The 24893-nt window shown below is 40.7% G+C and overlaps 1 protein-coding gene and 1 pseudogene across 4 annotated transcripts in view; one reads left to right on the top strand and one right to left on the bottom strand.

Annotated features, from left to right (window-relative positions):
* The window catches only part of TNKS (tankyrase), a 127259-nt gene that overhangs the window by 67833 nt on the left and 34533 nt on the right, over positions 1–24893 (top strand). For all 4 annotated transcript variants that reach the window (XM_075929204.2, XM_075929203.2, XM_075929205.2 and 1 more), the window contains 7 exons: positions 7635–7729; positions 10388–10454; positions 10919–11105; positions 13548–13669; positions 16908–16999; positions 17098–17176; positions 22279–22450. In XM_075929204.2, coding sequence (XP_075785319.2) covers positions 7635–7729; positions 10388–10454; positions 10919–11105; positions 13548–13669; positions 16908–16999; positions 17098–17176; positions 22279–22450 — 814 coding nt within the window. The remainder of the gene's footprint in view (positions 1–7634; positions 7730–10387; positions 10455–10918; positions 11106–13547; positions 13670–16907; positions 17000–17097; positions 17177–22278; positions 22451–24893) is intronic.
* Positions 20214–21622, bottom strand: LOC149524589 (uncharacterized; annotated as a pseudogene).

The following is a 24893-nucleotide window of genomic DNA, read 5'->3' as shown; positions in this document are numbered from 1 at the left end:
GGAAGTGGGTCTGGCCCACGAAAGCTCATCACCTAATAAACCATTTTGTTAGTCTTTAAAGTGCTACATAGTCCTGTTTTTGTTTCAGCTACACCAGACTAACACGGCTACATTTCTATAAATTATCTGACTTAGGCCTTAGTCTAATTAATTAGCTCATGTACAGTAGGTATTGTTAAATGTTAAATTCATCCTACTGTGGGCCATACTTGCAGGATAGATGACTCTGTCCTAGAAAGCAGGGACTCCAAAAGATTTGGGGTTGTGGTGGACAGTCAGTTGAGTATGAGGTCCTAAAGTGATCCAATGGATCAAAGAACTAATATTGCCGGAATGCATAAGCAGGGGAAAATTGAGTAGGAGTAGAGCGGTTATTTTACCTCTGTGTTTGGCACTAGTGCAACTAGTGGTAGCACTCTGTATCCATTTCTGATGTCCACAATTCAGGAAGGTTATTAATAAATTGGAGAGGGTTCAGAGAAGAGCCTCAAGAATGACCGAAGGATTAGAAAACATGTTGCCGTGTTAGACTCAAAGACCTTGGTCTGTTTAGTGTAACAAAGAGAAAACTGAGAGATGATTTGATTAAGGCCTGTGATAAGTATCCACATGGACTATAAAGAAAGATACAACATGATTGAATGACTGGACGTTGAAGTGAGCCAAATTCATTCTGGATGTAAGATGTAAATTTACTAAGGGTCATGATAGATCCTCCATCACTGACAATTTTAAAATCCTGGTTAGATGTTTCTAAAAGATCTGCTGTAGGCATTATTTTGGCTAAATTATCTGGCCTGTGTTATACAGGAGGTCCGACCTAATGAACATAACGGTCCTATCTGGCCTTTGAATCTATGTAAGCTATGAAATAAAAAAATTATTTGCATGAAGCATAAATGAGCTATTTAACTGCCACCACCTGCCAAAGTGCAGCATACAGGCATAGAAGGCCTTTGGAAGTTCTCTACGCACTTTGAAAGCTTCTATGAGCAGTGCCCTGTGTACACCATGATGTAGTGGGACTAAATTATGAGGCAACAACCCCAAAATTTCATTTCAGTAACTACTAAATTCTGTAGGAAACAACCTTAAATTACATGTCGATATTAACATATTCAGTAGTCATAAAGTTTCCTTTGTCACCATTCTTCTGTCTCTACACAACAATGCATAATCATGACTCATTGCTGAAAACCCATCAATATAAACTCCACTGATAATTTTTATTAGCAATTTGATCTAGGGAAAGCCAGAGAACAAGAGGTTACTACAGGAAACCTCCCAGCAGGACAGAGCCAGAAAACCAAATGGCTGCAGCAAAATGGCCAATTACATGGTATTTTAGGGGAGCAATTAAGTATTGTCACTTCTTCCATCTTACTTTTGTCCAAACTGTGAACTCGATAGAAAAGCAGAATAACATCCCAACAGTTTCAAGGACTTAAAATTTGAAGAAGTCTTTAGTACTTATAAGGGAGAAAAGAAGAGAAAGTACTAGAGTTTGCGCTTATCTCTTTTAAGTTTGTAGCAAGATGAATGGCTCGGGTTATTGCTTCTAAATTAAGAGCTATGTATTTGTTTAGTGTTTACAGTCTAATGAACTGTGAAAACAAAATAGATACTTCTGAAGGCATATGTCTCCTACAAAACCGCATAACTAATTTAAAATCCAAAAATAAATATCTAGCAAGTGGTAAGTGCAGCTGTTTTTCCTACAATATGTCAGTGTTGTTACTTCAGACATTACAAATGGTAGCTATGCCCTCAGGGAGATGTACAGATTTACTGCTTGGTGCAGTCTAGAGCAGTTATTGTTTCTGATATTAAATATTGGAACAACATTAAAACATACTCCAGACTACTCAAACTAAGAATCGTCCTGAACCTGAATTAATTCCTGAAAATGCATATTGTATATAAATACACTGAATCATACATAGCACCTCTAATACAGTATATTTTAAATGTTAGCGATAAATTATAGTTCTTATGGCTAAACAGAGGATGTTACATGACTTGCCACTCTCTCTAGATATTGGTGAATATTTGTTTCCATGTAGGTTATTACTGTCTTTGAATTATCTTTTGGATTTTGAGCAAAAAATTATAACAAAAAAAACCCTCCTCAAAATTAACCCCTCCCGCCCCCCCAATTCTTGTGTCTAACTCAGAGAGAAGATGGGGATAACATTGCCCTTTTATGTTCGTGCACTTGCACATTCAAATGAAGAAAAGTACAAACAATCTGCTGCTGAGTTCAAAGCTTTTAAGGTAGTTAAACTTCTTATGAGTAAGTGAATAAAAATGGGGCATTTGCACACAGTGTTCTTGTTAATTAGGTGAGAGAAAGGTATGATTTTAATATGTGGGTAGAGTTTAGGTAGCAAAATGTTTTGCCATTTAAAATAAACAGTTTGCAGAAGAATTGGACATAGTGGGAGGAAACTAAACAGCCTATACAGTTTGCTATCTAGTCATGATTATGTTATGTACATAAGTATGGTGCTGTATACAAGGTCTGCAGAGCCAGAGAAAGACGGCCCTGTGACAAAAGGCACACAATCCCTTGGTCAGCCATCGCACTACACCTCCTCCCCCAGTTTTTAAATGTTCGACTTTTTGTAGTCTGAATTTAAAATTTTGGCATACATTTTAAAAAATAAATGTACATTTCTACACACATGCAGGTTTCATGTATATATATGAAATTTCCCAGCCTGAATATATGCAGTGAGCATTGGGTACATAGCTGCACGAGCATTTCTAAAAAATTTGGGTCATTATTTAGCACCACAAGAGGATGATCTGTTGCTGTCTGGATCCTCTCACCCGAAAATCATTTCCCTTATTTATCTGGATTGTCGTTTGCAAACACATGCACTTGAGATGGCTAGTAACAGCTGTGGGAGTCAGATTAAAGTGGTGCAACTATCAGTTTAAAAAGGAACTATTTATGGAGAGTTCAAAACTTCTCAGATAGGCCCCCAAAATCATGAGATATTCTTAAAATCACAACTTAAGCCAAATATATTTGAAGTTCCTTTTATTAACCTTCCGGCTTTTGACTCTGTAGGGTTAATTTTTTCCTGTTTCTTGGCAATTGTGGCATAGTTCTATGACTGCAGGGTCCAAGGCGTCACAAAAAGCATCAGGCATGGCAAGCTTCACAGTAAAATCGTGGGCATTGGCCATATTAGAACAGAAGCGTCAGTAGACATGTGGAGCAGAGCTGGGTAAGAATTTGTTGTTCTCAGGCAAAGAGACAATGAAGAAAAGCAATATGCTGTTTTTCCAATTTTCTTTCTTTGAAAACCAAACAAAAAACCTCACAAAAATGTGGCCACTCTGATAAAATGTTTGGTTTTACAGGAAAATTCACCTGATTGGCCAAAACCCTCATTTGCAAAATGTTGTTGTGAATTTTCATAAACAAAACACCTCCTTCAATAGTTAATCATTTGGGTGGGGGGGGGGGAAGCTACTAAAAAAACCCACGAAAAATTTAGAACAAAAAATGTCAATCAGACCTTGCTTGGAATGCTACCCACGGAGCATTGTTCTGGAGCTGGCCAGAGAGCCAAGGTCCTTCAGGCTGTGCAGGAAGCCTGGTTTTGTGATACGCTGTTTGGTGGATTATTTTTGCTTTGTCCATTTTCTCCATACTGTTGTGGGTGTGAAGCACAGTTTATTCTCTCCCTCCACACACACCTTCCCAATAAAATCCCTACACCTGCTCTATCAATAAAAATCTGGCAGCCTCTTGGTACAAGAGGCCACATAGTTATAACCAAAAATATTCATGTTAATTTCTGTGTGGTTGAGGGTGAAGTAGGTGGCAGAACTGTTGAAAGTCTCTGGGTAAAGATAAAAGGGATGAAAATAAGGGTGATATCATGGTGTGTGTTTACTACAAACTACCTAACCAGGAAGAAAAGATGAAAGAAGCTTTTTAAAACTATTAGCAAAATCATCAGTAACATAGGACTTGGCAGTGGTGGAGAACTTCAGCTACTCAGACATCTGTTGGGAAAATAATCCAGCAGGGCACAAATTATACACAGGTTCTTGGAATTCATTGGAGGCAATTTTCTTTTATAACTGAAGATGGAGAAAGTAAGTAGGGAAGAGGCTGTTCTAGATTTGATTTTGACAAATAGGGAGAAACTAATGAAGAATTTGAAGGTGGAAGGAAGGCAGCTTGAGTGATGATGACATGATAAAATTTAAAAAACGACCAATAGTCTAGCAGTACCTTAAAGACTAACAAAACATATAGATGGTATAATGAGCTTTCATGTGCACAATACACTTCTTCAGATGAATGGAGTTATTAAAGGTCCAGTTAATAAATAGGGAAGGTGGGGGGGTGGGGTGGGGAGGAAAAAGAAGGGAAAAAGGCAAAGATCTAGTCCATTAGAGTGTCCATACTACATGAAGCTGTAGGTTTTTGTTTTTTTTAATGTCATTAGGATGTGGAATGTAGTGGGCCAGCCAGCCAATGTTTTTATTCATACCTTTGTGATGGGAATCAAACCTGTGAATGAAGTTAAATTCTAAGGCTTCCCTGTGGAGTTGGCTTGTGGAATTGGCCTGAAACAACACGGTGACTTTGAGATCCATTAGTGAGTGCCTGGGCATGTTCGTCAGAAGGTTTCTGTGTGTTGCCTTTTTGGATATCTGATTTGTGTCCATTAATTCTTTCCTGCAGAGACTGTCCAGTCTGGCCAATACACATGGCAGAGGGGCACTACTGGAATTTGATGGCATAGATCACACTTGTGGATGTGCTATTAAATGAGACTCTGATATGGTGGTTTATATGGTTAGGTCACGTGATTATATGATAGTAAAGAATGGTGGGAGGGAGAACAATAGAATATAGGGAATGGATTTAAAAAAGGCAGACTTTAGCAAACTCAGAAAATTGGCATATAACCCATAGGAAGCATGTCTGGGGGGGATGGGGGTGGGAAGAGTTCAGCAGAGTTGGCAGTTTTTTAAAGAGATGTTAGTAAGGGCATAAGAGTAAAATACATTCATGTGTAGGAAAGATAGGAAGTGTGATAAGAGACAACCCTGGTTTAAACAGAGATCTTCCATGACCTGAAACTTCAGGGTCAGACAAAGAATGGACAGAGTGAATATAAAATAAGCACAAGCTTCTTGTAGGGACAAATTAGGCTAAAACAAACACCCTTTCTCCCCCATTAAAAGGGACAAAAAGTGTAATAAGAAAACATTTTACAAATACATTTGAAGCAAGAGGAAGACCAAAGCTTTTAATATTGTCTCATGACCTTCTCATAAACAAATTCAGGAGATATAACCCAGACAGACCTCCTATACAGTGGGAACACAACTGGTTGGAAGACCACTCTTAAAAACTAGTTATCAGTGGTTTAAAATTAAGCTGGAGTCCCATTAAATGAGTTCCTGCATGGCACTATCCTGTATTTCTTCCTACATGATCTGAATAATGGCATAGAAATTACGTTTACAAAATTTGCAGACAATGCTGACCTGGAGGGGTTGCTTAATGCTTTGAATCTTATGGTTAAAATTCAGAAAGATCTTGAAAAACTGAAGAAAGGGTCTGAAATAAATAGGATGAAATTTAGTTAAGTACAAATGCAAAATACTACACTTCCAAAGGACTAATTAATTGCCCACGTACAAAATGGGGAAAAGTACAGCAGAAAAAGATTTGGGAATTAGAATTGATTGCAAAGTAAAGTTGAGTCATCAATGTAATACTGTTGCAGCAAGAGTGAACATCATTCTGAGATGTAAGACTTTAACTGGAGTAGTTGTGTCTACTTCTGGGTACCACACTCTGGGAAAGATACGAGCAAACTGGAGAAAGGCCAGAAGAGAGCAACAAACATGATTAAAGGTCTAGTTTGAAAACATTGAATACAAGGAAGGATTGAAAAAAAATAGAGTTTCTTCTAGAGACAGAGGACTGCTGGGGGTGGCCACAGGCATGTAAAAGGTTGTTGTAAAGAGGATGATAAATGGTTCTCCTTAACCACTGAGAACTGGACAAAAAGTACAAGATGGTAAGAGATTGTGCATGGTGGAGGGAAGTTTGAACAAGACGGAGGAAAAAGAGCAAAGAGTGGATATTTCAGAGGCATGTGTGTATGTTTGTGGGGAGAAAATCTTGAATTATTTTGCTGGTTAGGATTGGATTTTTTCAGTGAATTACTCCTAATTAGTGAAAATAAATTGAATGGTGGATCATCCTAAATTGTTCAGAAGACTGGGAAATAGAGGATGAAACATTTGATGATTACCTGTTCTGTTCATTTATTCTGGGCTCGTGGCATTGGCCACTGTCGGAAGGCAGGATGGACCTTTGGTTTGTCCAAATATGGCTGTTCTTATGAATCCTCCTTTAAGGAGTAATTTGAATAAAAAAACGGATCAACTGGAAACAGAGTTTGAAAGTGAAAGCAGAGGTTGAAACGATTCCAAACTTATTGTTTACCACAGAAGAAGGGATAGCTGTGTGAGGAAGAACGAAGGAAGTGGCTCAGTCTGGCTGATACTGACTGAAGGCAATGAGTGGGAAGAGATAAGATCAGAAATGTGAGCAGAAGCAGAGTATTTTTAGACCCTTGAAAGCAATGATAAGAAAGGTGAGGAAGGTGTCTTTGGACAGCAGCATTCCATGGACTGAGGGCTTCAATGAGAGCTGACCCAAGGCGTAGAGAAGTGTGTTGACACTAGTATTTGAAGTGAGGTTAACTTTTTAGAGCTGTAGTGGAAGTAGTAATAGAATGGGTTGGAGGAGAGATGCAGGGGAAAGAGACTCAAATATATTCTGGTGTTTGGGGATTGCGTGGATAGTGAAATTATGAACAATAAATAAAAGGAATTTAGGGTAAAGAAAGTTTGGCGAGGTGGAAGAAGATGAGATTAATTCTGATGATGATGTGTTTGCATTGACAGTAGGACATTCAGTTCTGTAATGTTTTGTTATCAGAGATGAGAGACAGGTTTTGAAAAAGTTCTGTAGTCCAACAAAGAGCTTTATAATGCTATTATAATTTGGTAATGTCTCATAAGGCTTTCATTACTAAATTATGTAGTGTACAAGGATCAGCTGTTTGAAGAGGGAAGTAGATTCATTAATTGCCCTTTGGTTGCCATAACATTAAATTATTTATTTCTCGTTAGAAATATGGGAGAAGTTGTAATCCCCAAGATCTTTTCTCATGGATGCCCAGAGTCACACTTGCAGACCTGTTGGCTATAATTTTACTCTCACTAGCTTCATTTTTAAATTTAAGAACTATTGCCAAGATGCCTGAAAACAGGATTTTCAAGTTCGGCTTCTGAGTGTATATGAAGCTTCCTAAAAAAGTTACCAGACTTCCAAAAGTACTGAGCATCCAGCAGCTCCCATTGAAGTTAGTAGAAGCCGTAGGGTATTCCACATTTTCAAAATAAGACTAGTGACTTGGCTTCTATATTTCCAGTTTATTAAATGAGACTCAGCTTTTTTTATGCTTCAGTTCAGTTATTAATGAACTTGGGCTACCCTCTCATGATGTGGGTTGTATAAATTACAAAATGTATCTGCATTCTTTCTCCCTGTGTTTACTTTCTCTTGTTTTTGTTTGCAGTCCACCCCTTTACATTTAGCAGCAGGCTATAACAGAGTTCGAATAGTCCAGCTTTTGCTTCAGCATGGTGCTGATGTTCATGCAAAGGACAAGGGGTATGTTGATCAGTTTTTAATTCATTCTCTAGTTTCGTTAGTGTTAAGAATGATTTTTCATTGTTCTGTTGCACGGTATAATTCAATATATATCTGAAAATGAGTTTCTCTTGAATTGGAGACAACATTGTTTCCAGAATAAAAATTTGTTTTTATAGTAAATAATCTTTTGTAAAGCCTTGATAAAGATTGGAATGGGAATGGTGTGCTGCTTCTATTGTATGGATAATGCATTTAAAACATCTATATTGCTTGGTCCCTTATGGGCCTCTGTGTTACTGTGTGGACAGTTTTGCGTGTTTATGGCCCTCTGGTATTATTTTGGCAATACAAATGATTGCAAGCTGTTCTAGACAAAAAGCATACTCAGTTATGCTTTTCTGTGACCTGATTTTCATGTCAGGTACATGCATGGTAAATTATCATATTTCATAGATTACTCAAGGCAGTTAAGCTCAAAGCTGACTGGAGAGTTACAAAGGGGGGTTTAAAAAATGGGTGACCAGGCAAGAAAATGACAGATGAAATTCTGTGTTAATTAGTGCCAGGAAATGCACAGTAGAAAACAAAATCCCAACTATATATCCAATATGGTGGGATTTAAATTAGTTGCTAGAGATCTTGGAGTCACTATGGATAGTTCTCTGAAAACATCTGTGCAATGTACAGCATCACTCAAAAATGTTAGGAATCATTGGGAAAAGGATAGAAAATAATATACTGCCTCTGCATACATCTATGGCTCACCCATACCTTGAATACTGCATGGAGTTCTTGTTGCTCCTTCTCAAATAAGATCTATTAGAGTTCAAAAAAGTACAGAGAGGAGCAACAGAAATGATTAGGGGTATGGTACAGCTTTTGTATAAGGAGAGATTAAATTGGCTGGGTGCTCTTCTACTTATAAGAGATAATTGAGTCCTGTGATAGAGGTCTGTAATTGCACAAATGGTGTCAAGAGAGAGGTATTAACTCTTAGCCCTTCATGCAACACAAGAACTAGGGGTTTCCCAATGAAATTAATAGGCAGCAGATTTAAAACCTAGGGAAGCACTGCTTCTCACAATGCAGAACTGGTCTGTGGAACTGATTGCCGGTGTGTTTTAAGGCCAATACAACAAAAAGTTCAAACAAAGAATTAGGTACATTGGTGCAGGGTCAATCTACCAGTGCTATTAACCAGGATGATCAGGAATGCAATCCCATGCTCTATGTGTCCCTGCACTTCTGGCTGCTCGAAGCTGGGACTGGGCGGCTGGGATCTATCGCTTCATAAGTATCTTGTTCTGTTCATTCCCTCTGAAGCATCTGTCCCACTGCCAGAGACAGGATAGTGGGGTAGATGCACCATTGTTCTGACCCAGTCTGGCTATTATGTTCTTACATGGTCAGTGCAGTAGTTATATAAAATTATACGGTGAAGGGTGAGGAGGCAGGCACATGATTTGGATTATCTAGGTATGTTGAATCTGTAGATTTATTTCCAGAGTGATCCAGATGATGATCAGATGAGAGGTTTGTTTGGTCGTCAGATCATCATCCTGCTGCAGAGAGGTATATAGAATGCCCAGCCAATTTAATCTCTCCTTATACAAAGGTTAGAATTATCTACTGGAAAAATGTATTCTAGGCACAAACTAGGTCGCTTGAAAGTTTGAATCAGTAACTTGGGATAGTACAAGTTTGAATTTAAATCTAAACTCATGAAGATGTATTTGGGCACCCAAACAACATTCACTTTGGTCTGTAGTGACACCATATAATTGTCATTGGTGTATTTTAGTGTTTGTGGACCTAGATTAGATTGAATTTATTTTTATGGACACTTTTCAAAATGGCTTCCATCTCCGATTATTCTCAATGAGGACTCAGGCCAAAGGTTCTACTTGTTAAGACGGGCATTGTAAAAATGCCCAATTAGCAAAGTCCGGTCCTCTCTAGAGAAGAGAGGAGAGAAAATGCAGGATCAAGAGGCTGATAGGGACACTGAAAAAGACCAAGCGAATGGGGACAGTGGTGTTCTTTACTGAGGAAACACTAGAAGATGGCAACCATTTTGAAAGATGGCAGGGTTTTTTTGTGGAATTCTCTGATGCAGAAAATTATTCTTCAACCTCTATTTCTCAACTTTCAAATATAAAAAATAAAAATGGAAAATAACAGAGTCTATATCTGCACTCCAAAAATGCAGCAAATTTGGGTCGCTCTATAGTCTGGAGAAGCTATATCAGTCTGCAGCCTATAAATATCTGTACCTCTTCATAATATACCTAGCAGCAAGGTAATCTTTATTTGAAGATTTCTCCCTTAACATACCATTTAAAATAACTATAGTTGTATATAGACCAAAATACATGTCTGAATATGTATTGTATGTAATATGTAATGTAGCTCTTTTTCCCCTTTCTGGCCACAAGAAAGATAATTTTGAATGCAAACACTAAAATAAATATGGTACATTAAGCACCCACATTACATTAGTCAAAATGTTTTTAATTCTATTCTTCACTAGTGCATTATTTTGGAGATAAATGTAAACATGTTTGGTTAAGATTCCATTGATTTTGAAATCTGCTAATTTTTACAGCATGAAATAGTTAAAAAATCTTCATAAATGCTTCTTAGACAGGTAATTTTATTTTATTTTGTTTAATCTAGTGGACTTGTACCTCTTCATAATGCGTGTTCATATGGACATTATGAAGTCACAGAATTGCTACTTAAGGTAAGTGGATAATGAAAGAATACATAGGTATTGCCATCTTGCAAAATTATGGAGAGATGTGGTTCATTCATATAATAAATTAGGCTGCAGCCTTATTTCTGTTTAAAAAAAAAATTGATTTTTCACTTCTCTACTGCATTATTTCAATGGGGTGGGGCTTTAGACCATATGCCTGTATCACTGTGTAATCTGCGTTTTTCTGCGTAATCTTTGTACCAAGCATTGGAATTCAAATAGCTAGAATTTTCCTCATGCAAGGGTAGCTAGAATTTTCCTCATGCAAGGGTATCTCATTAAGAATTAAGTTCTTTACAAAGTTCAGATTTTGGTAGCTGAAGATAAATCAGTTATTTTTCATTTAATGTAATAACTAAACTAGCGTTAATGCGGTGCAAAGGAAAATCTTGTCCTCTTTCTTACCGTTTTGTTTTGTTCCTGACACAAAATCTCTTTCTCACTCCTAGCACGGAGCCTGTGTTAATGCTATGGATCTCTGGCAGTTTACCCCATTACACGAGGCTGCTTCCAAGAATCGTGTAGAAGTCTGCTCTTTGTTGCTTAGTCATGGTGCAGATCCAACATTGGTCAACTGCCATGGCAAGAGTGCTGTCGACATGGCTCCCACACCTGAGCTAAGGGAGAGACTGACGTGTATGTATTTCAAGCTTGGAATCGTTATCGATATAATCAAAGGGGAGAGCCGTTCCAGAAGTCTCCCAAGCTATTTGTCACCATAGTGGAGGCAGGCTACTTCCACCCAGAGACTCTTTACGTGGGTTTCTTTCCTGAGTGCATTACAGGTTTCTATTGGTTGTTGTGACAGTCCTGCCAAGTGTGATAGGCCCACTCAGTGAGAGCACAGGCATCAGCCAAGTCATGCATCATGTTGTCTCCCTTGCAGAGATGTGTAAGACTGCTGGGTAGGGTTGGTACACACTTTCCCTCCTACCGTGCTCTAATATATGATTCCACAACAGACGCCACCACCTCTATTCTGTGATTGGAAGCTTCTGCACGTTCTCCTCATGAGAAACTGCTTCTCAGACCTCCTCTGCAGAATACAATAAGGATCATCCCTCAGGAAGGAGAGAGAGGCAGTGGTTGCCTGTAACTGGGGGCTCTTCAAGATGTGTGTTCTCTATCTGTATTACTGTCCCAACCTCCTTCTGCTGTGTAGCTGATAGGTCTGCGGTAGAGGAGGAATTGGAAATGCTTATGGTCCGCCCTGCCTTTTACCCTCAGCCAAAACCATGAGGCAATTTCTAGGTGCAATGTGTAACTGCCAAATTGTATTACTTTCAGAGGCTCTGGCTCCAGGTGTATGGATATGCACATAACCCTCCATGGAATATAGACTGAATGCCCACATCTCGAACAACCTCTAGTTACAGGAGAGCAGCCTCCCCTTCTTTTCTTTTCGTAAAGTCATGTGTTCTAATTTGGGAAACCTGCCCCCTCCACTGTAATCAAACTCAAAATTTGTTTTTCATTATTAAATAACAGTGATGCAGAGCAGAGTTCAGGCAAATGATTTTAATTAACTTTGTAAAGCAAAAACATGACTTTCAGACTTCAGAGATTTATCTGGTCCTGCAGATCAGCCTGTGATAACCAACTGGCATGATTTTTTTTTTTTTTTTGCTTTTGTTTTTGCAAACTAATGACAAGGAAAGAGAGGAGAAGTATTGCTGATGCTTTGATTTCCAATATTCTGTTGCTGGGCTCTCTGGATTTCACTGCAATATGCCAAGCTTTTTCTCAGAAGATGGTTTTGACAGAATCAGTTGAATACTTTTTGGAATAGATGGCTGTGAAGTACAGAAAAGGCTTTTGATTTGCTTTGTCATCCAGTTTGACATATGTGTTCATCTTGGCCTGGCAAGTTAGACTAATCTGTTGAAACACATCATCAGTTTGATGGTGTAGCCTTGCAGTGGGAAGTTGCCACTGATACTACACTGATACAGCTAATTCTTGCAATGGTGTTCAATTCTTTGGAATTAATTCTCAGAAACTCTTGATTACTTCCTGATGGTCAAATGTTCTGAATTTGGGTACTGCAGTATAAAATGTAACTATTCTAGAATTCATCTTGGTCATAAATCAGGTTACCCAGCTCCTGATTCATCACTTGTAATTTAAAGAAAGCGCTGTTCCCCCTGTCCTCCAAGAGCCTTCATTACTCTGATTTGTTTTTCTCAGTTCTTTTTTCTGATCCAAAAGGATTTCTTCTATCCCCCAGTGGTGGGAAAGTCAGTTGATAAACTTGCGTCTAAACTTCTCTTTCTCATTTACCTCTTTTTGTCCCATTTTTGTATCAATGAAAGACAATGAACACAAGTTAGAAAGTTAGAGAAAATCACTCATTCCGTAAGAAGCAACTTCTGAAATGTTAAAAATGTTGTGTCGGCTGACTTTGGTTTTTGTTCATCATTTATTAAAGGGTAATTTTTACCTATTTGGATATGAATAGATCCTGCTTTCTTCGCTCTCCCCAGTGAGTCCAGCGTTGTCAGAGAGGTTACTTGCCAGAACCAAGTGAGCAATGCTTGGCCAAATTCTCTGACTGTGGGGAGAAGGTGAAGTCAGGTGACTTTAAGCCGCCTTTGGGCTCTCTTGCTCCTGGATTGCTCTGGAGGCTGGTTGTGCTATTGGTGTAACTTACGCCTGAAAGCTCTGTAGTGCTGTGTGATGCAACCTTGTCCCGTCATGCCGCCTATGTTGGACATTATGGTGGCTCTCTGAAGGTGGCCTCTCTCCTGTCGTCTTTAGTGCTGGTCCTTGAAGACTCCTTCTCTGACTGGATACAGAGCTTTTAGGGATCCTTCTGACACTCTTAATCTTGAGGCTGGAGTGGAGGATGAGTGTTTTCTTCTGGAAACTGGAGCTTTCCTTCCCATCTCACTCCAAAAATATATTCCTGCCTTCAGTGGGACAGGGGTTAAGGTTCTGTCGCCATAGCTGACGTTATGATTTAGGGCAGTATAGACCCTAACCCTAATCCCCCCCCAGGTTAATTGTAGTTACGTTTTTAAAATAAGATGTATAAACCTGATAGGTTGCTAAATATTAATTGTCTGATTTCTCCAACAGATGAATTCAAAGGACATTCTTTACTGCAAGCAGCCAGAGAGGCAGACCTAGCCAAAGTAAAAAAGACTCTTGCTTTGGAGATCATTAATTTCAAACAGCCACAGTCACATGAGACTCCATTGGTAAGACTAGAGAGTCAAATCATTTTTTATGGTATATGTAGAAGTAGTGTGTGTTGAAGGGTTTTTTTATTGCTAGGTTATGAAAATGTATTAATCTAAAATTGAGGATGTGCCACCAGGCATCTAAAGCATTACAAGTAAATAACTGCTATAGAAGAAACATTGTACATTTTTTCATCCTTGGATTAAGTTTTTAGGCAGGATTTCTCCAGAAACCTGAAAGTAGGTTACTGCTTGTTTCTTCATTTTGAACCTGTGTGTTCTTCCCACCTGATTACCTTCCTGTGACTGCTGCGAGAGGGTTGCTCTGTTTCCTGCTGTGACTGCACTTGTCTTGTATTGTGTTATGGACACTTGTTAAAAAAATGTTTTTGGGTGGCAGAGGCTTGGGATGAAGCAGGCAATGGAATTGGATCCTGCTGACCTGTAGGGGATTAGAATAAGTTAGCAGGCTGCTCTCTACCTTTTGTCTTTTACTTTTTAAACCATTTTTTTCACCGGAATCCCAATTAGACCTTATCCATTCCCACACAGATCAGTTTATTTATTCTTTCAACATCCAATAGAGATCAGCAGTGAAATGTTTGTGGCCAGCCCTGCTATAAAGGGTCTTCCTGCCTCTCATGGACCTACCTATTGTTTCCCTTCTCCAGCTGATGGGTATAGGTCTGTGCTAGCAAAATGTATTTGTTGTGATAGAATTTAAACTTGTCTGGCATTCACAGATGTGCCTGGTTTTGTCTGTGCTATTTGGCCACACAGGAGTTTTCAATTCTGTTGAGGTCTTTGAGATGAAACACTGTTAAATATCACAAGACGGGAAGCAAACCAGCAGCATGTTGGCCTTTGTCCTCACTGTGGTCACAGCATTATCAAGCAGGGGGTCTTTCTATATGAAGGTACCATGTCAGCTGTGTGTGTTGTGTGCTAATGACTTCACTGGGATTAGCCTCTGCTCTTCGCTCATGGAGATGGTTTGATGAAGCAGTGAAGTCAAAGAGCATGGAGCCAATGTCCCAGCAATCTTTTCCTGTTTTACAGGTAGGACTAGACAGTGAAGTGGGATGTTATTGATGGCCCCATTCAAATCAGTGTGGCTAGGTTGATTGATTTTGATTGTCAGAGGGAATTCTTCACAGCAATAAGTCATTGACTGTTATGTACGAGTTTTGTGCTTGCTGTTTAAAAACCTTGTGACCTGGCTCAGAAATGTCAGAAGATCAATAGGCCCTGTTTTACATGGACCAATAACTAGCATTTGTCCACGATGGACTCTCATCTTACTTGTGGTCTCTTCCAACCACTATCCAGCATTTGGGGCCTGATTTGCAGTCACTTGGAATTATGGGTGCTCAGCTTCTCTGAAAATCAAGCTTTTAGTATCGCAATTTGGGGGCCAAAATTAGTGGGCGTGTTTGAAACTTTCAGTCCCAGGAGGAGGACTGGCCCTAATGCACAGGTGTCAGAGGGAACATGGCCCATTACTACCCGAGCTTGTGGCTTCATGGGCAAAGCAAAGGCTTCATGCCCAGTATTTTGCAAGCCTCCCCACAAAGCAGTCTGCAGAGTTGACCCTCACAAAGAGGAGAATGTTACATCTAGTAATGGGATGTAGCAAATGGCACTTTTCTCCCATGGGCAATGGGATTTATGGAGGCCCTTGCTTCCAGAACATCCCACTAAAGATACGCCTTGGAACATTTACCAGAATTATTCCTTCAGAATGCACGATTCCAAAGAGCTTCCTTTATTTCAGTAACCGCAACCACATACCAGCATGGCAGTCAGAGTAGCACTTTAAGTGTTCATCTAAATAGGAGAGTGAATAACACAATTAACTCAGTCCACCATGGGACTCATGTCACATTGAAGGAAGCAGGGGACTCCGGTGTAACTCTTTAGAAGCCATCTGCAAAAAGTTGTATTTTAAAATCCTGTTGCCTTTAGCCACTTCTAGCAGTATGCCATTAAGGGCAGGTCTACATTATGGGGACAGGTAAGTCTAAGCCATTGGTCACCAAGTAGTAGATCGGGATCTACTGGTGGATCTTGGAGCCTCTGACAGGTGATCCTGACTGGTTTGGCCAAGAGGTTATGAAGTGCTGGCTTGTAAGCTGCCCCTCCTCCCACTGCTGCGCACCTCCTGGCCTTTGCCTTGGAGCTTCCCCTCCTGCTTGCTGTTCAGGACAGGGAAGCGAGAGGAGGGTGGGGGAAAGGAGGTGGCACTGATGTCAGGGTGAACCTTAGCCCCTAACCTTAGCCTTAGCCCCGCTGCATCACCACCCAGGAGCCACCTGAGGTAAGCAGTGTCCACTTGGAGCCAGCTTCAAACCCCTGCCCTAATCATGAACCCCCTCCTGCACCCCAAGCCTCTGTCCCATCCCTGAGCCCCCTGGACCAAACTCCTTTACAGAGCCTGTACCCTGAACCCTCTCCTGCACCCCAACTCCCTACCCCAGGCTCAGCTCAGAGCCCCGCTACCACTCCAGATCCTTAGCCCAGAACCTGTGTCCGAACCCTCTGCCCCTCCCTGGTGAAAGGGAGGGAGAAAGGGGGAGGGAGGACTGAGTGAGCAGGGGCGGGGCCTCAAAGAAGAAACATGAAGGAGGTGAGGCAAGAGTATCTGGGTTTGAGGCAGATCCTGGATTGCACTTACATTAAAAAATGAACTTGTATTTTAGAAGGTTGGAGACCGCTGATCTAAGCTATGCAATTTGATTTACATTGGTAACATAACTCAAATTGGTGCAACATACCGTGGGGTCCACACCACGCTTGATTGACAGAAGAAAGTCTCCCATTGACTCTCCTAACTCCTCTTATGATGATGAAGTACTGAATTTGACAACAGAGTGAGCAGTAGTTGGTTTAGGAGTCTTCAGTAGACCCATTAAATCAACCTCCAGTAGATTGATTGACTACCCCATAATGGAGATGAGCCCATAATGTCCCTGTGTCTTGCTTTTAGACATGGTGACTTAACCATTTCTCAGGTGTGACTAATAGTTATAAAATCAAAATTGTTTTAAAAGCAGCAAGTTTTTCCTTAATAGCTAGCTTACTTTCTGTTTGGTGTATTTTATATTGATGCAGAAATGCAATGCATTTACTTAGGATGTACTTGCAAGCTTCGCAGTCTAATGTTCAGTGTGATATGGAAAGAAGATATAGCACGCACCATGAAATATTGCTTAGTCGTCTAAATAGTAGATTATAATTTGTTTGCTTTGTTTTGCAGCACTGTGCTGTGGCTTCCCTACACCCTAAACGGAAACAAGTTACAGAACTGTTGCTCAGGAAAGGAGCTAATGTTAACGAGAAGAACAAAGAGTAGGTGTCTGAAAATTTAAGCCAAATTTTATTTTTCCCAAGGACTAAGTAATACATTAGTTGGATGATAAAACTAACATCTACCATTTTTCATGTAGCTTCATGACGCCTTTGCATGTTGCAGCTGAAAGAGCTCATAATGATGTCATGGAAGTTCTGCATAAACATGGAGCAAAGGTAAATATATCCTAAATAAATTAGTAGGCGGTCAAGGGTCTTGTGGTTAAAACACATGATCAGCAGTCAGGAGAATTATTGCTTTTTCCTCATTGTGCCTGAGACTTCCTGGGTGACCCATAGGTATGCTTATAATTAATTAGTGGGAAATGCTGAGTGCTCCCCACTTGAAATTTGGGCCACCTGCCATAGTGCCTAAGTGAAGATGTTGAAATCATATTTTAGTCACTCATTTCTTGAAAAGCCTTGCCCTGATTTTTTAAAAATACGACACTTAGTAAGGGCTGTTAAGTTCTTATTTCTTGTGCAAATCAGGCTAGATTTAGTTATATGTCTAACTACAAATTAAGGAAAAACTTAAACAACAAATAGTCTAGTGGCACTGTAGAGACTAACAAAACATGTAGATGGTATCATGAGCTTTCGTGGGCACAGCCCACTTCTTCAGATGAAAGCTTATAGATTGTGGATCTAATTTTGGTCATCCATTTTTGAAAACCTTCAGTTCTCAGCCTTCAGTAATTAACTCTGTTCTTGTTTTCCCACCCAACAAATCCTTTTAAGTCACCCTTGCTGTAGATAATGATTACTACCCACCCAAATCGTTTGTAAGCTCCCTGTGAGTTGTGGTTTTAAAGGTCATGTCTTGGAAATCATAAGATTACAGGTAAATATGAAAGTGTAGCCCCTCAAACAGCATGTCTTCCAAGCATCTTTCATAAGTGTCCCTTTGGAATGACTGTAGCAACTAATTAGAAAATAGTTATTGTGAACATTGTCATTTTGCAACTTCCCTTCTCTCAGACGTTTTCTGCATGAAAGTCCCTTTTTATGAATAGATTAAAATTTCAGTTGATTAGAGCTGAGTCTAGGCAGGTAGCAAGAAATGAAGAAGTATACCTGTAATAACAATCTCTGTTATTTCTGAAGTACTGGGCAGTGAGAGCACTGCAATCAAACACGTAGTTCATACAAATCGTTTTATTTTAAGACAACTGATTTACAATTGAGGTCCCCGTATTTGCAGACTTCAGTATCTGACTCACTTTCAGAGAGGCTTAATAGAATCACCAAATACTTGGATGACTGTACCATGGTGCACACAGTGTGTCCTGTTTTGGAATTGGATATAGCTGCATCTCACCTAAGACTTTCCCAGGGAGGCGTTGCTTTTTAAGAGAAAAGTGTTTGCACTCATTCAGACAGTTAATTATAATAGTTTTCTCACATTAGCTCCTGATAATGTAGCTGTATGCTAGAAATAAGAATCTCATCTATGGCTGGCAGCAGAAGATTTGAGATTTAATGGGATCATGGGCCAGATTTGTCAAGAGTTCAGTACCAATAGTTAGTGGGGGCGGGGGGGAGGAGGGAGGAGGATAACAGCATGGAAGGATTAAAGTTCTAGCTCCAGGATATTCTATGGACAGTAGTTAGATGACCCACGCTCAGGGGTGCAGGGAGACTCACTTCCTAGAGCCCTTGTTCTTCCATCTAACTCAGGAAGACAGAGTTGAAACACTGAAAATGTTCACACCTGTTGTGGGAGACAAATGTATCGGAAACACTAGAGTCCCTTGGTGCAGGCTCTTTGAGATGACTTAACACTGTTTTGTTCATTAAGTGAAAACTACTCTGTTCTGTGGGGAGTAGCTGCAATGTGTGTAAAATTGTGTGTTTCATTCAAATATACCAGACTTAGGTATGATGTACTTGGGCCGCTATTTGGGTGGCTCTTTGTCTTGTGTGGGGGTAGGTAAGAGAAACTGAATCCCTCTGGTTCTATTCCTACAGGTTGCTAGGAAAACTCTTAAGCAAGTTCTTACTCTTTTGGACATGAGCAGTTCAGTGGGACTGGGTTAGCGTAAGAGTGGTCAGCACCTTGCTAGATTCAGACCCATCTGACACGCATCCTATTTTAATGTACAAAATACATACAAAGAGCAGGAATGTCATTTTTGCCTTGTGTGGGGCACGTTTCCACATGGCAGGCCAGATAACCACCACAAGGTCTCAATGCATGGTTGAAATGATGGTGCAGGGAGAAGGATTTAGGAACTAGGGGTGTAATAGTGTATTTGATTAACCGATAAGCAAAAGCTTATAGGTTAATGCCATAGACTACACGCATTCTCCTCCTCCCCCCCGCCAGTACATTATTTATCAGGCTGGCCAGCAGCCTGGCTCAGTCCTGGTTTGTGCTGGGTCTGGGACCTAGCCCTGCAGCTGCTCTGCATTTAAAGCGTGTTAGTAGCCAGGCGGGCAGGCAGCTCAGCTCAGTTCCGGCTTGTGCCGGGTCCGGGAGCTCGGACCCCCACCCCGGGCAGGGGCTGCTGCCACCCTGCGCTGCTGTCAGAGGCAGCGGCGCAGGATGACAGGCAGCTGGTCCTGTTGGGGGGCTGGTTTTTAAAAATTTTGCTCTCACTATTTTTAAATTCTGCATGTTTTGTTTGTGAAAATAACACAATATAGTAATTCTGGGTTCCATTATTTTGATAATTTATCTGTCAGCAAGTATGTTTGGAACTACACAGGTATCAAACAATTCAGGAAATATTCTTTGACAAATAGATTCCTTACTAGGCATGTTAATACAGACATTTGAGTAATAGTTCATTTAAGCTACAGTACAGAAACCTGTTTCTACCCCTCCATCCCCCACCCCCACGGAAGCAGGGCACAGGCGTGGGGAATCCGAGATAACTGAGGAGAGTGAGGGAAGTAACTGATGGGCAGAAGCCTGGAAGTGAACCTGGAGTGTTGATGGGCGTGGGTGGCAGAAATGTGGAAATATCGCTAAGGCTCTGGATTCTACTCTGTTTGAGATAGCAGCAGTGCAGAGATGGAAATGATGTCTTCAGTGCCGGCTAGTACACATCCATTTTGATTTTCTGTCCCAGATAATCTCATTAGGAACTCCCATCTACAGACACGTTAACAGCTGTCCTGGGGAGCCCTCACTCTGTAGGCAGAGTGGCCACCAGTGTATCCTCTAGGATACAGATAAAACCAAATTACACTTAGTCACGCAGCATGATTACAAATGTGAACTCATCAGAAATGCTCTCCCTGCCACCAGGGTCTGGCAGCAATAGTTCTGGGAGGGGATTGGGTCCAGAATAAAGAAAGGGTCCTGGCTGTTGGTAAGACCAGATTCTCTGCTTGCCCGCTGAGTATCCTCCTCCTCCTCCTCATCCTCTACACTGTCCTCCTCGTTGTTGCCCAAGGCTGCCTGAAGAGTCTCTTGGGAGGTATCCACAGACAGCTTTGGGACAGGGGTTGGGTCCCACCTAGAATCCCATGCAGCTGCCCATAGAAATGGCATGTTTGAGGCTCTGACCCAGAATGACCATTTGCCTCCTTTGTCTCTTGACATGCTTGCCTGAGCTCCTTTATTTTCACATGGCCCTGCTGGGTGTCCCCGCTATATCCTTTTCCCACCAGGCCCTGTGCAATTTTGTCATAGAGATCAGCATTTCTCCACCAGCTTCGGAGTGCTGCTTGCACAGATTCCTCTCCCCACAGATCAATCAGATCCAGGATCTCCTGCAGTCTCCATGCTGGATCTCGTTTGCAACCCTGGGCAATCATGGTCTGGTAGACTGCTGGGCTTCCCATGCCGGCCACACAGGAAATGAAATACAAATTTTCTTGAGTCTTTTCCTGTGTACCTGGGAGAACAGCAGAGTTGAAAGTCCAGGCCAGAGAAATCACATTGGGGCACTGTGGGACACCTCCCAGAGTCCAACAATGTTGACTCTAGCAGTGCTGTGTCTGTACTATCCCAGAGTCGACCATGCAAGATCAGATTTAACACTACTCCTCTTGCCAAGGTGGAGTACAGAAATCAACTTTAACTGCCCTTAAAGCCTGCAGGATGGGCTTGGTGGTGTAGACTCATTAGTTATAAAATTGACCTACCGTAGCTAACTTCAATCTAACCTTGTGCTGTGGACCAGGTCTTGGTTCTAGTCTATCAAGATAAGAATTTTGTGAAAGTACAATGGGAGTTCTATATAGTAAGTATCTGTGGTGCATGCAGTTCACAGCCTGGAATAGTTATGGTTGGATGCGGGTGGCAAGTTATTTGTCGCAATGTCCAAAGAATATAGAGCAGTTTTATTTCCTAAAGTGACCAAAACCCCCTAAAGCAGTTGGACAGTTGCATTTACATTTGCCATGAATAGCCATTAGCTAAGAAGGTTTTGCTGGAAAAAAAAAAATGTTTTAAAGCACATCCTGGCCATCATTTTCTTCTCTGTGAAGGTTCTGTATACATTCCAAGTGGCTAGGTTAGATTATTATATTTGATCTTGTCAGGCAAGTAGTTTTCCATAGGATGAGACTTTTTTCATTGCATCACTTGATGTTGCCTATTCATGATTTTATGCTGAGCTCCTGCATTACCTTAATTCCTTGTTGCCTGCTTACAAGCTTTTCATGCATAGTACTTTACTATAGACTTAAATGTTTATTTCATTAAAAGAATTAACAAATAATAAGATAATGGACTGAATTTGTGATAACTGAATTTAAGTTTTCTGTCTGAAGAAATCTCCCTCTGACCTCCTCAGAGGCATTTTTGAATTATTGTTATTAGATAATATTGTGTTATTTCTCCTCTGAGGATGGCAGATGGTAATTGTCTTGCAGCTTGGACCTGCATGAAATTCTTAGGGAGATGTAAATATATCAAGCAATCATCCACTTGTATTAGATTTTTGCTGATACAGTTAATTTTGTTCAAGTGACTTATTTCCAAAAGATGAATTTTTCCAAGTTGAACTTTGTAAAAATATTTATTAGTTTTAAAGTGCAGATTTTTCTGGTAGTCGTATTTTGTTTTATTAGTAACACAAATTAAGAACTGCATTACATGAAAAGTTAAGAAATGTAGTCTGAAATAATTACTTTTAATTAGGAATATTTTATTTGAGCCTACGTTCCGTTTTAACAGTGTTGCAAGGCAATAGGGTTTATAAGGAAATTAGCATGCTCTGAAATGCTACTTGTTACTCTTCTTTTATGTTAAGGTTCTGGGGCAGGGTGGAGGCTTGCAGTTACACAGATACTCAATTTTATATTGGTTACTAATTTTTCAGATGAATGCACTGGACACACTTGGTCAAACAGCTTTGCATAGGGCTGCTTTAGCAGGTCACTTGCAAACCTGTCGCCTCCTGCTGAATTATGGCTCTGATCCCTCCATCATCTCCTTACAAGGTTTCACAGCAGCACAGATGGGAAATGAAGCAGTGCAGCAAATTCTAAGTGGTGGGTAGAAATAGATGGCGTATTTTAACATTACTGTCTCCCTTTTTTCACGTATAATGACTTACTGTGATTTCTCTGCTGAAACTGATTTTTTGGGGAGGGAAGTGTTACATATAGTTTTGTCTTCCCTATTCTAATGCACCACATGTACAAATGTCTGCAATTTAATTTGTGTTTAATGCCTTTTATAAAGGTATGCTCTGGTTCTTTAGTTATTGTATGTAATGAAAGACTGCCAAGTGGACATTTACATGTAACTTGTCACGTTGCAAAAAATTGATGTTTGTTAAATGACCTGAATAACCCAAGGTAATAAGAATGGCAGAGAACATATGTCATTTTAATTTTATCGATTTCTTCGGTCCCAAAGTATAGACCCTTGGATTGCTAGCTACAGCTGTCCTCTGCTAGGGATGTATTACCTGCTAGAAACTGGAGTCTGCCTATAAACATATTTGTGTCCCATTTCTGACCTTGTGGATTTTTCTAAGTTTTTAAGAGTTAGTGGGCAGACAGGCAGAGACCAGATAAGGAAACAGCCACTGAAGAGTGCCAAGTGACATTCTATGCCCACTCTCAAAGCAGTGAGACCCCTCCTATCCCTCCCTGAGGAGTCTGTAGCCAGGTGAACCCCAGCAGCTGTTGAGGAGAGGATGGAAATGGAGTGATAGACTCTCGCTATGATCTTTCCTGAAGGGAGGGGGCTAAAGTCTGTCCCTTGTAGAAATGAATTTGGTTCATGCTGTGATCTACCCAGGGCTGCTGATGCGCAGTGAGCCTCCCGCATCTCCTTCCAGCAGCCTTTATTGCACATCACGTGCTAATGTTCATGCTGGCAGCTCTTGTGGCACTAGCTTTCTGGGGAAGGACTTGGCATTTCTGGACACACCAGAGATGCTGAACCCATTCCTAGAGGGTGTAAAGGTTTCATGAGTTTCCTCTGCCCTTATTCTTAAAGAGCATTTCCCACCTTGCAAGTTGGTTCCTAGACTCTGCTGTCCATCTCTCTCCCCTCCTCCCTGCCTCTCAGCATAGAGACAGAAGGGAGGCAGATGAAGGTAGCTCTGTGGCAGGATCCAAGAACAGTAGCTGGAATATCTGCTGTCTATTTTTCAACGTTCTGCCTGCTGTACCGGCACAGGGTGTTCTGTCAGGAAGAGAAAACAGGGTCTACAAATGAGAAATACAACCTTAGATTGAACTGGCAAATTAATGTACATTCACAGGACAATTGCTAGCTGGGAATTCAGATGGCCATTTGTACTCATTGTGCTCTCCTGCAAAGAGCTGATTTCACTAATTGGTTAGGTAGAGCAAATAAATGAGAATCTTGTGTGTTTTAATGACACCACATCACTGTGTGTGTGCTGACAGAAAGTGTGGGTGTGTAGATCCCTGCAAATCTGCAGATACACACTTTTTATCCATGGGTCTTTTTTGCAGTTGGCGGGTGTGGATACAGAGTTTGTATCTATGCAGGGCTCTACTTGCCTGGCCTGTTGGGATAATGGTAATGAAAGTTTTAGACACATTTTTGAAGCTTTTTTTTTTTAGCCCTGCAAAATGACCTCTTCAGGCCCCCTTTTATATGAACACGCTCCTTGTCACTGTGAGCCGTGAAGCATCTAGAAGCATGGGCCTCGGGGCAGGGTACCTGCAGACATAGAAGAGACCCCGTCTCTAAGGGCCCTTTGTGGCTTAAAGTAAGAAATACTCTCAATCACTGCTACATAACAGACCTTAGGCTACATTACAGACACAATTATTCCTCAGCTACTTACACTGAAGGGGGTTTAAGCACTGTGTCCTTCCACCATAAGAAACAATCTCCAATGGAACGATAGGAGAAAAGAGTACTGTTGCCTGAAACAGTTTTGGCACTGTGCCACTTTTAACCCAGTTTCAGTTGTAAGTAGTAGGAGTTTCTATTTAAGCAGGCACAAGTGGCCAGAGAACAATTACCTTTCCAGGGTCAGCTAGGCTGCCACCCTGTCCATCCAGCCCCTTCCTCTCTTTGCAACTGACTTTCTCATGCTGGTCCCTCAGTCCTACACAGCTCTCCGTTGGGAGAAGCAGCAGCAGCAATATCTGGTCAGGATGAGGAAAGGCGGATACTGTTTGTCTGGGTTTGGGGCTGAGGCCTGTAATTTTTAACTATCAACTAAAACCAGGGAAAGGTATTTAAAACCTATCTTTTTATCACTCCGTTCTCTCTTCTTTTTTTTTTTTAAAACTGACTTAGTAAATAATAGAGGCAGAGAGATTTTTTTCAGTTTGGCATTTGGTGCTGTTGTAATGTGTGGGCCTACAAGTTTATCCAGAGTGTGCACTTAACTGTGAAAAGTATGTAAGAATTCATAAAATTCTTGCCCATAAAAGCAATGCAAAATAACTGTTAGTCTAAACAAAAGATCTAAGTTAATATAATTGCGGTCAAATTATG

The sequence above is a fragment of the Pelodiscus sinensis genome, chromosome 4 (assembly GCF_052426305.1).
Source record: "Pelodiscus sinensis isolate ZL-2025 chromosome 4, ASM5242630v1, whole genome shotgun sequence".
In the NCBI taxonomy this organism is placed as follows: domain Eukaryota; kingdom Metazoa; phylum Chordata; order Testudines; family Trionychidae; genus Pelodiscus; species Pelodiscus sinensis.
The sequence above is the reverse complement of the archived record's forward strand: the minus strand, read 5'-3'. Positions and strand labels throughout refer to the sequence as shown.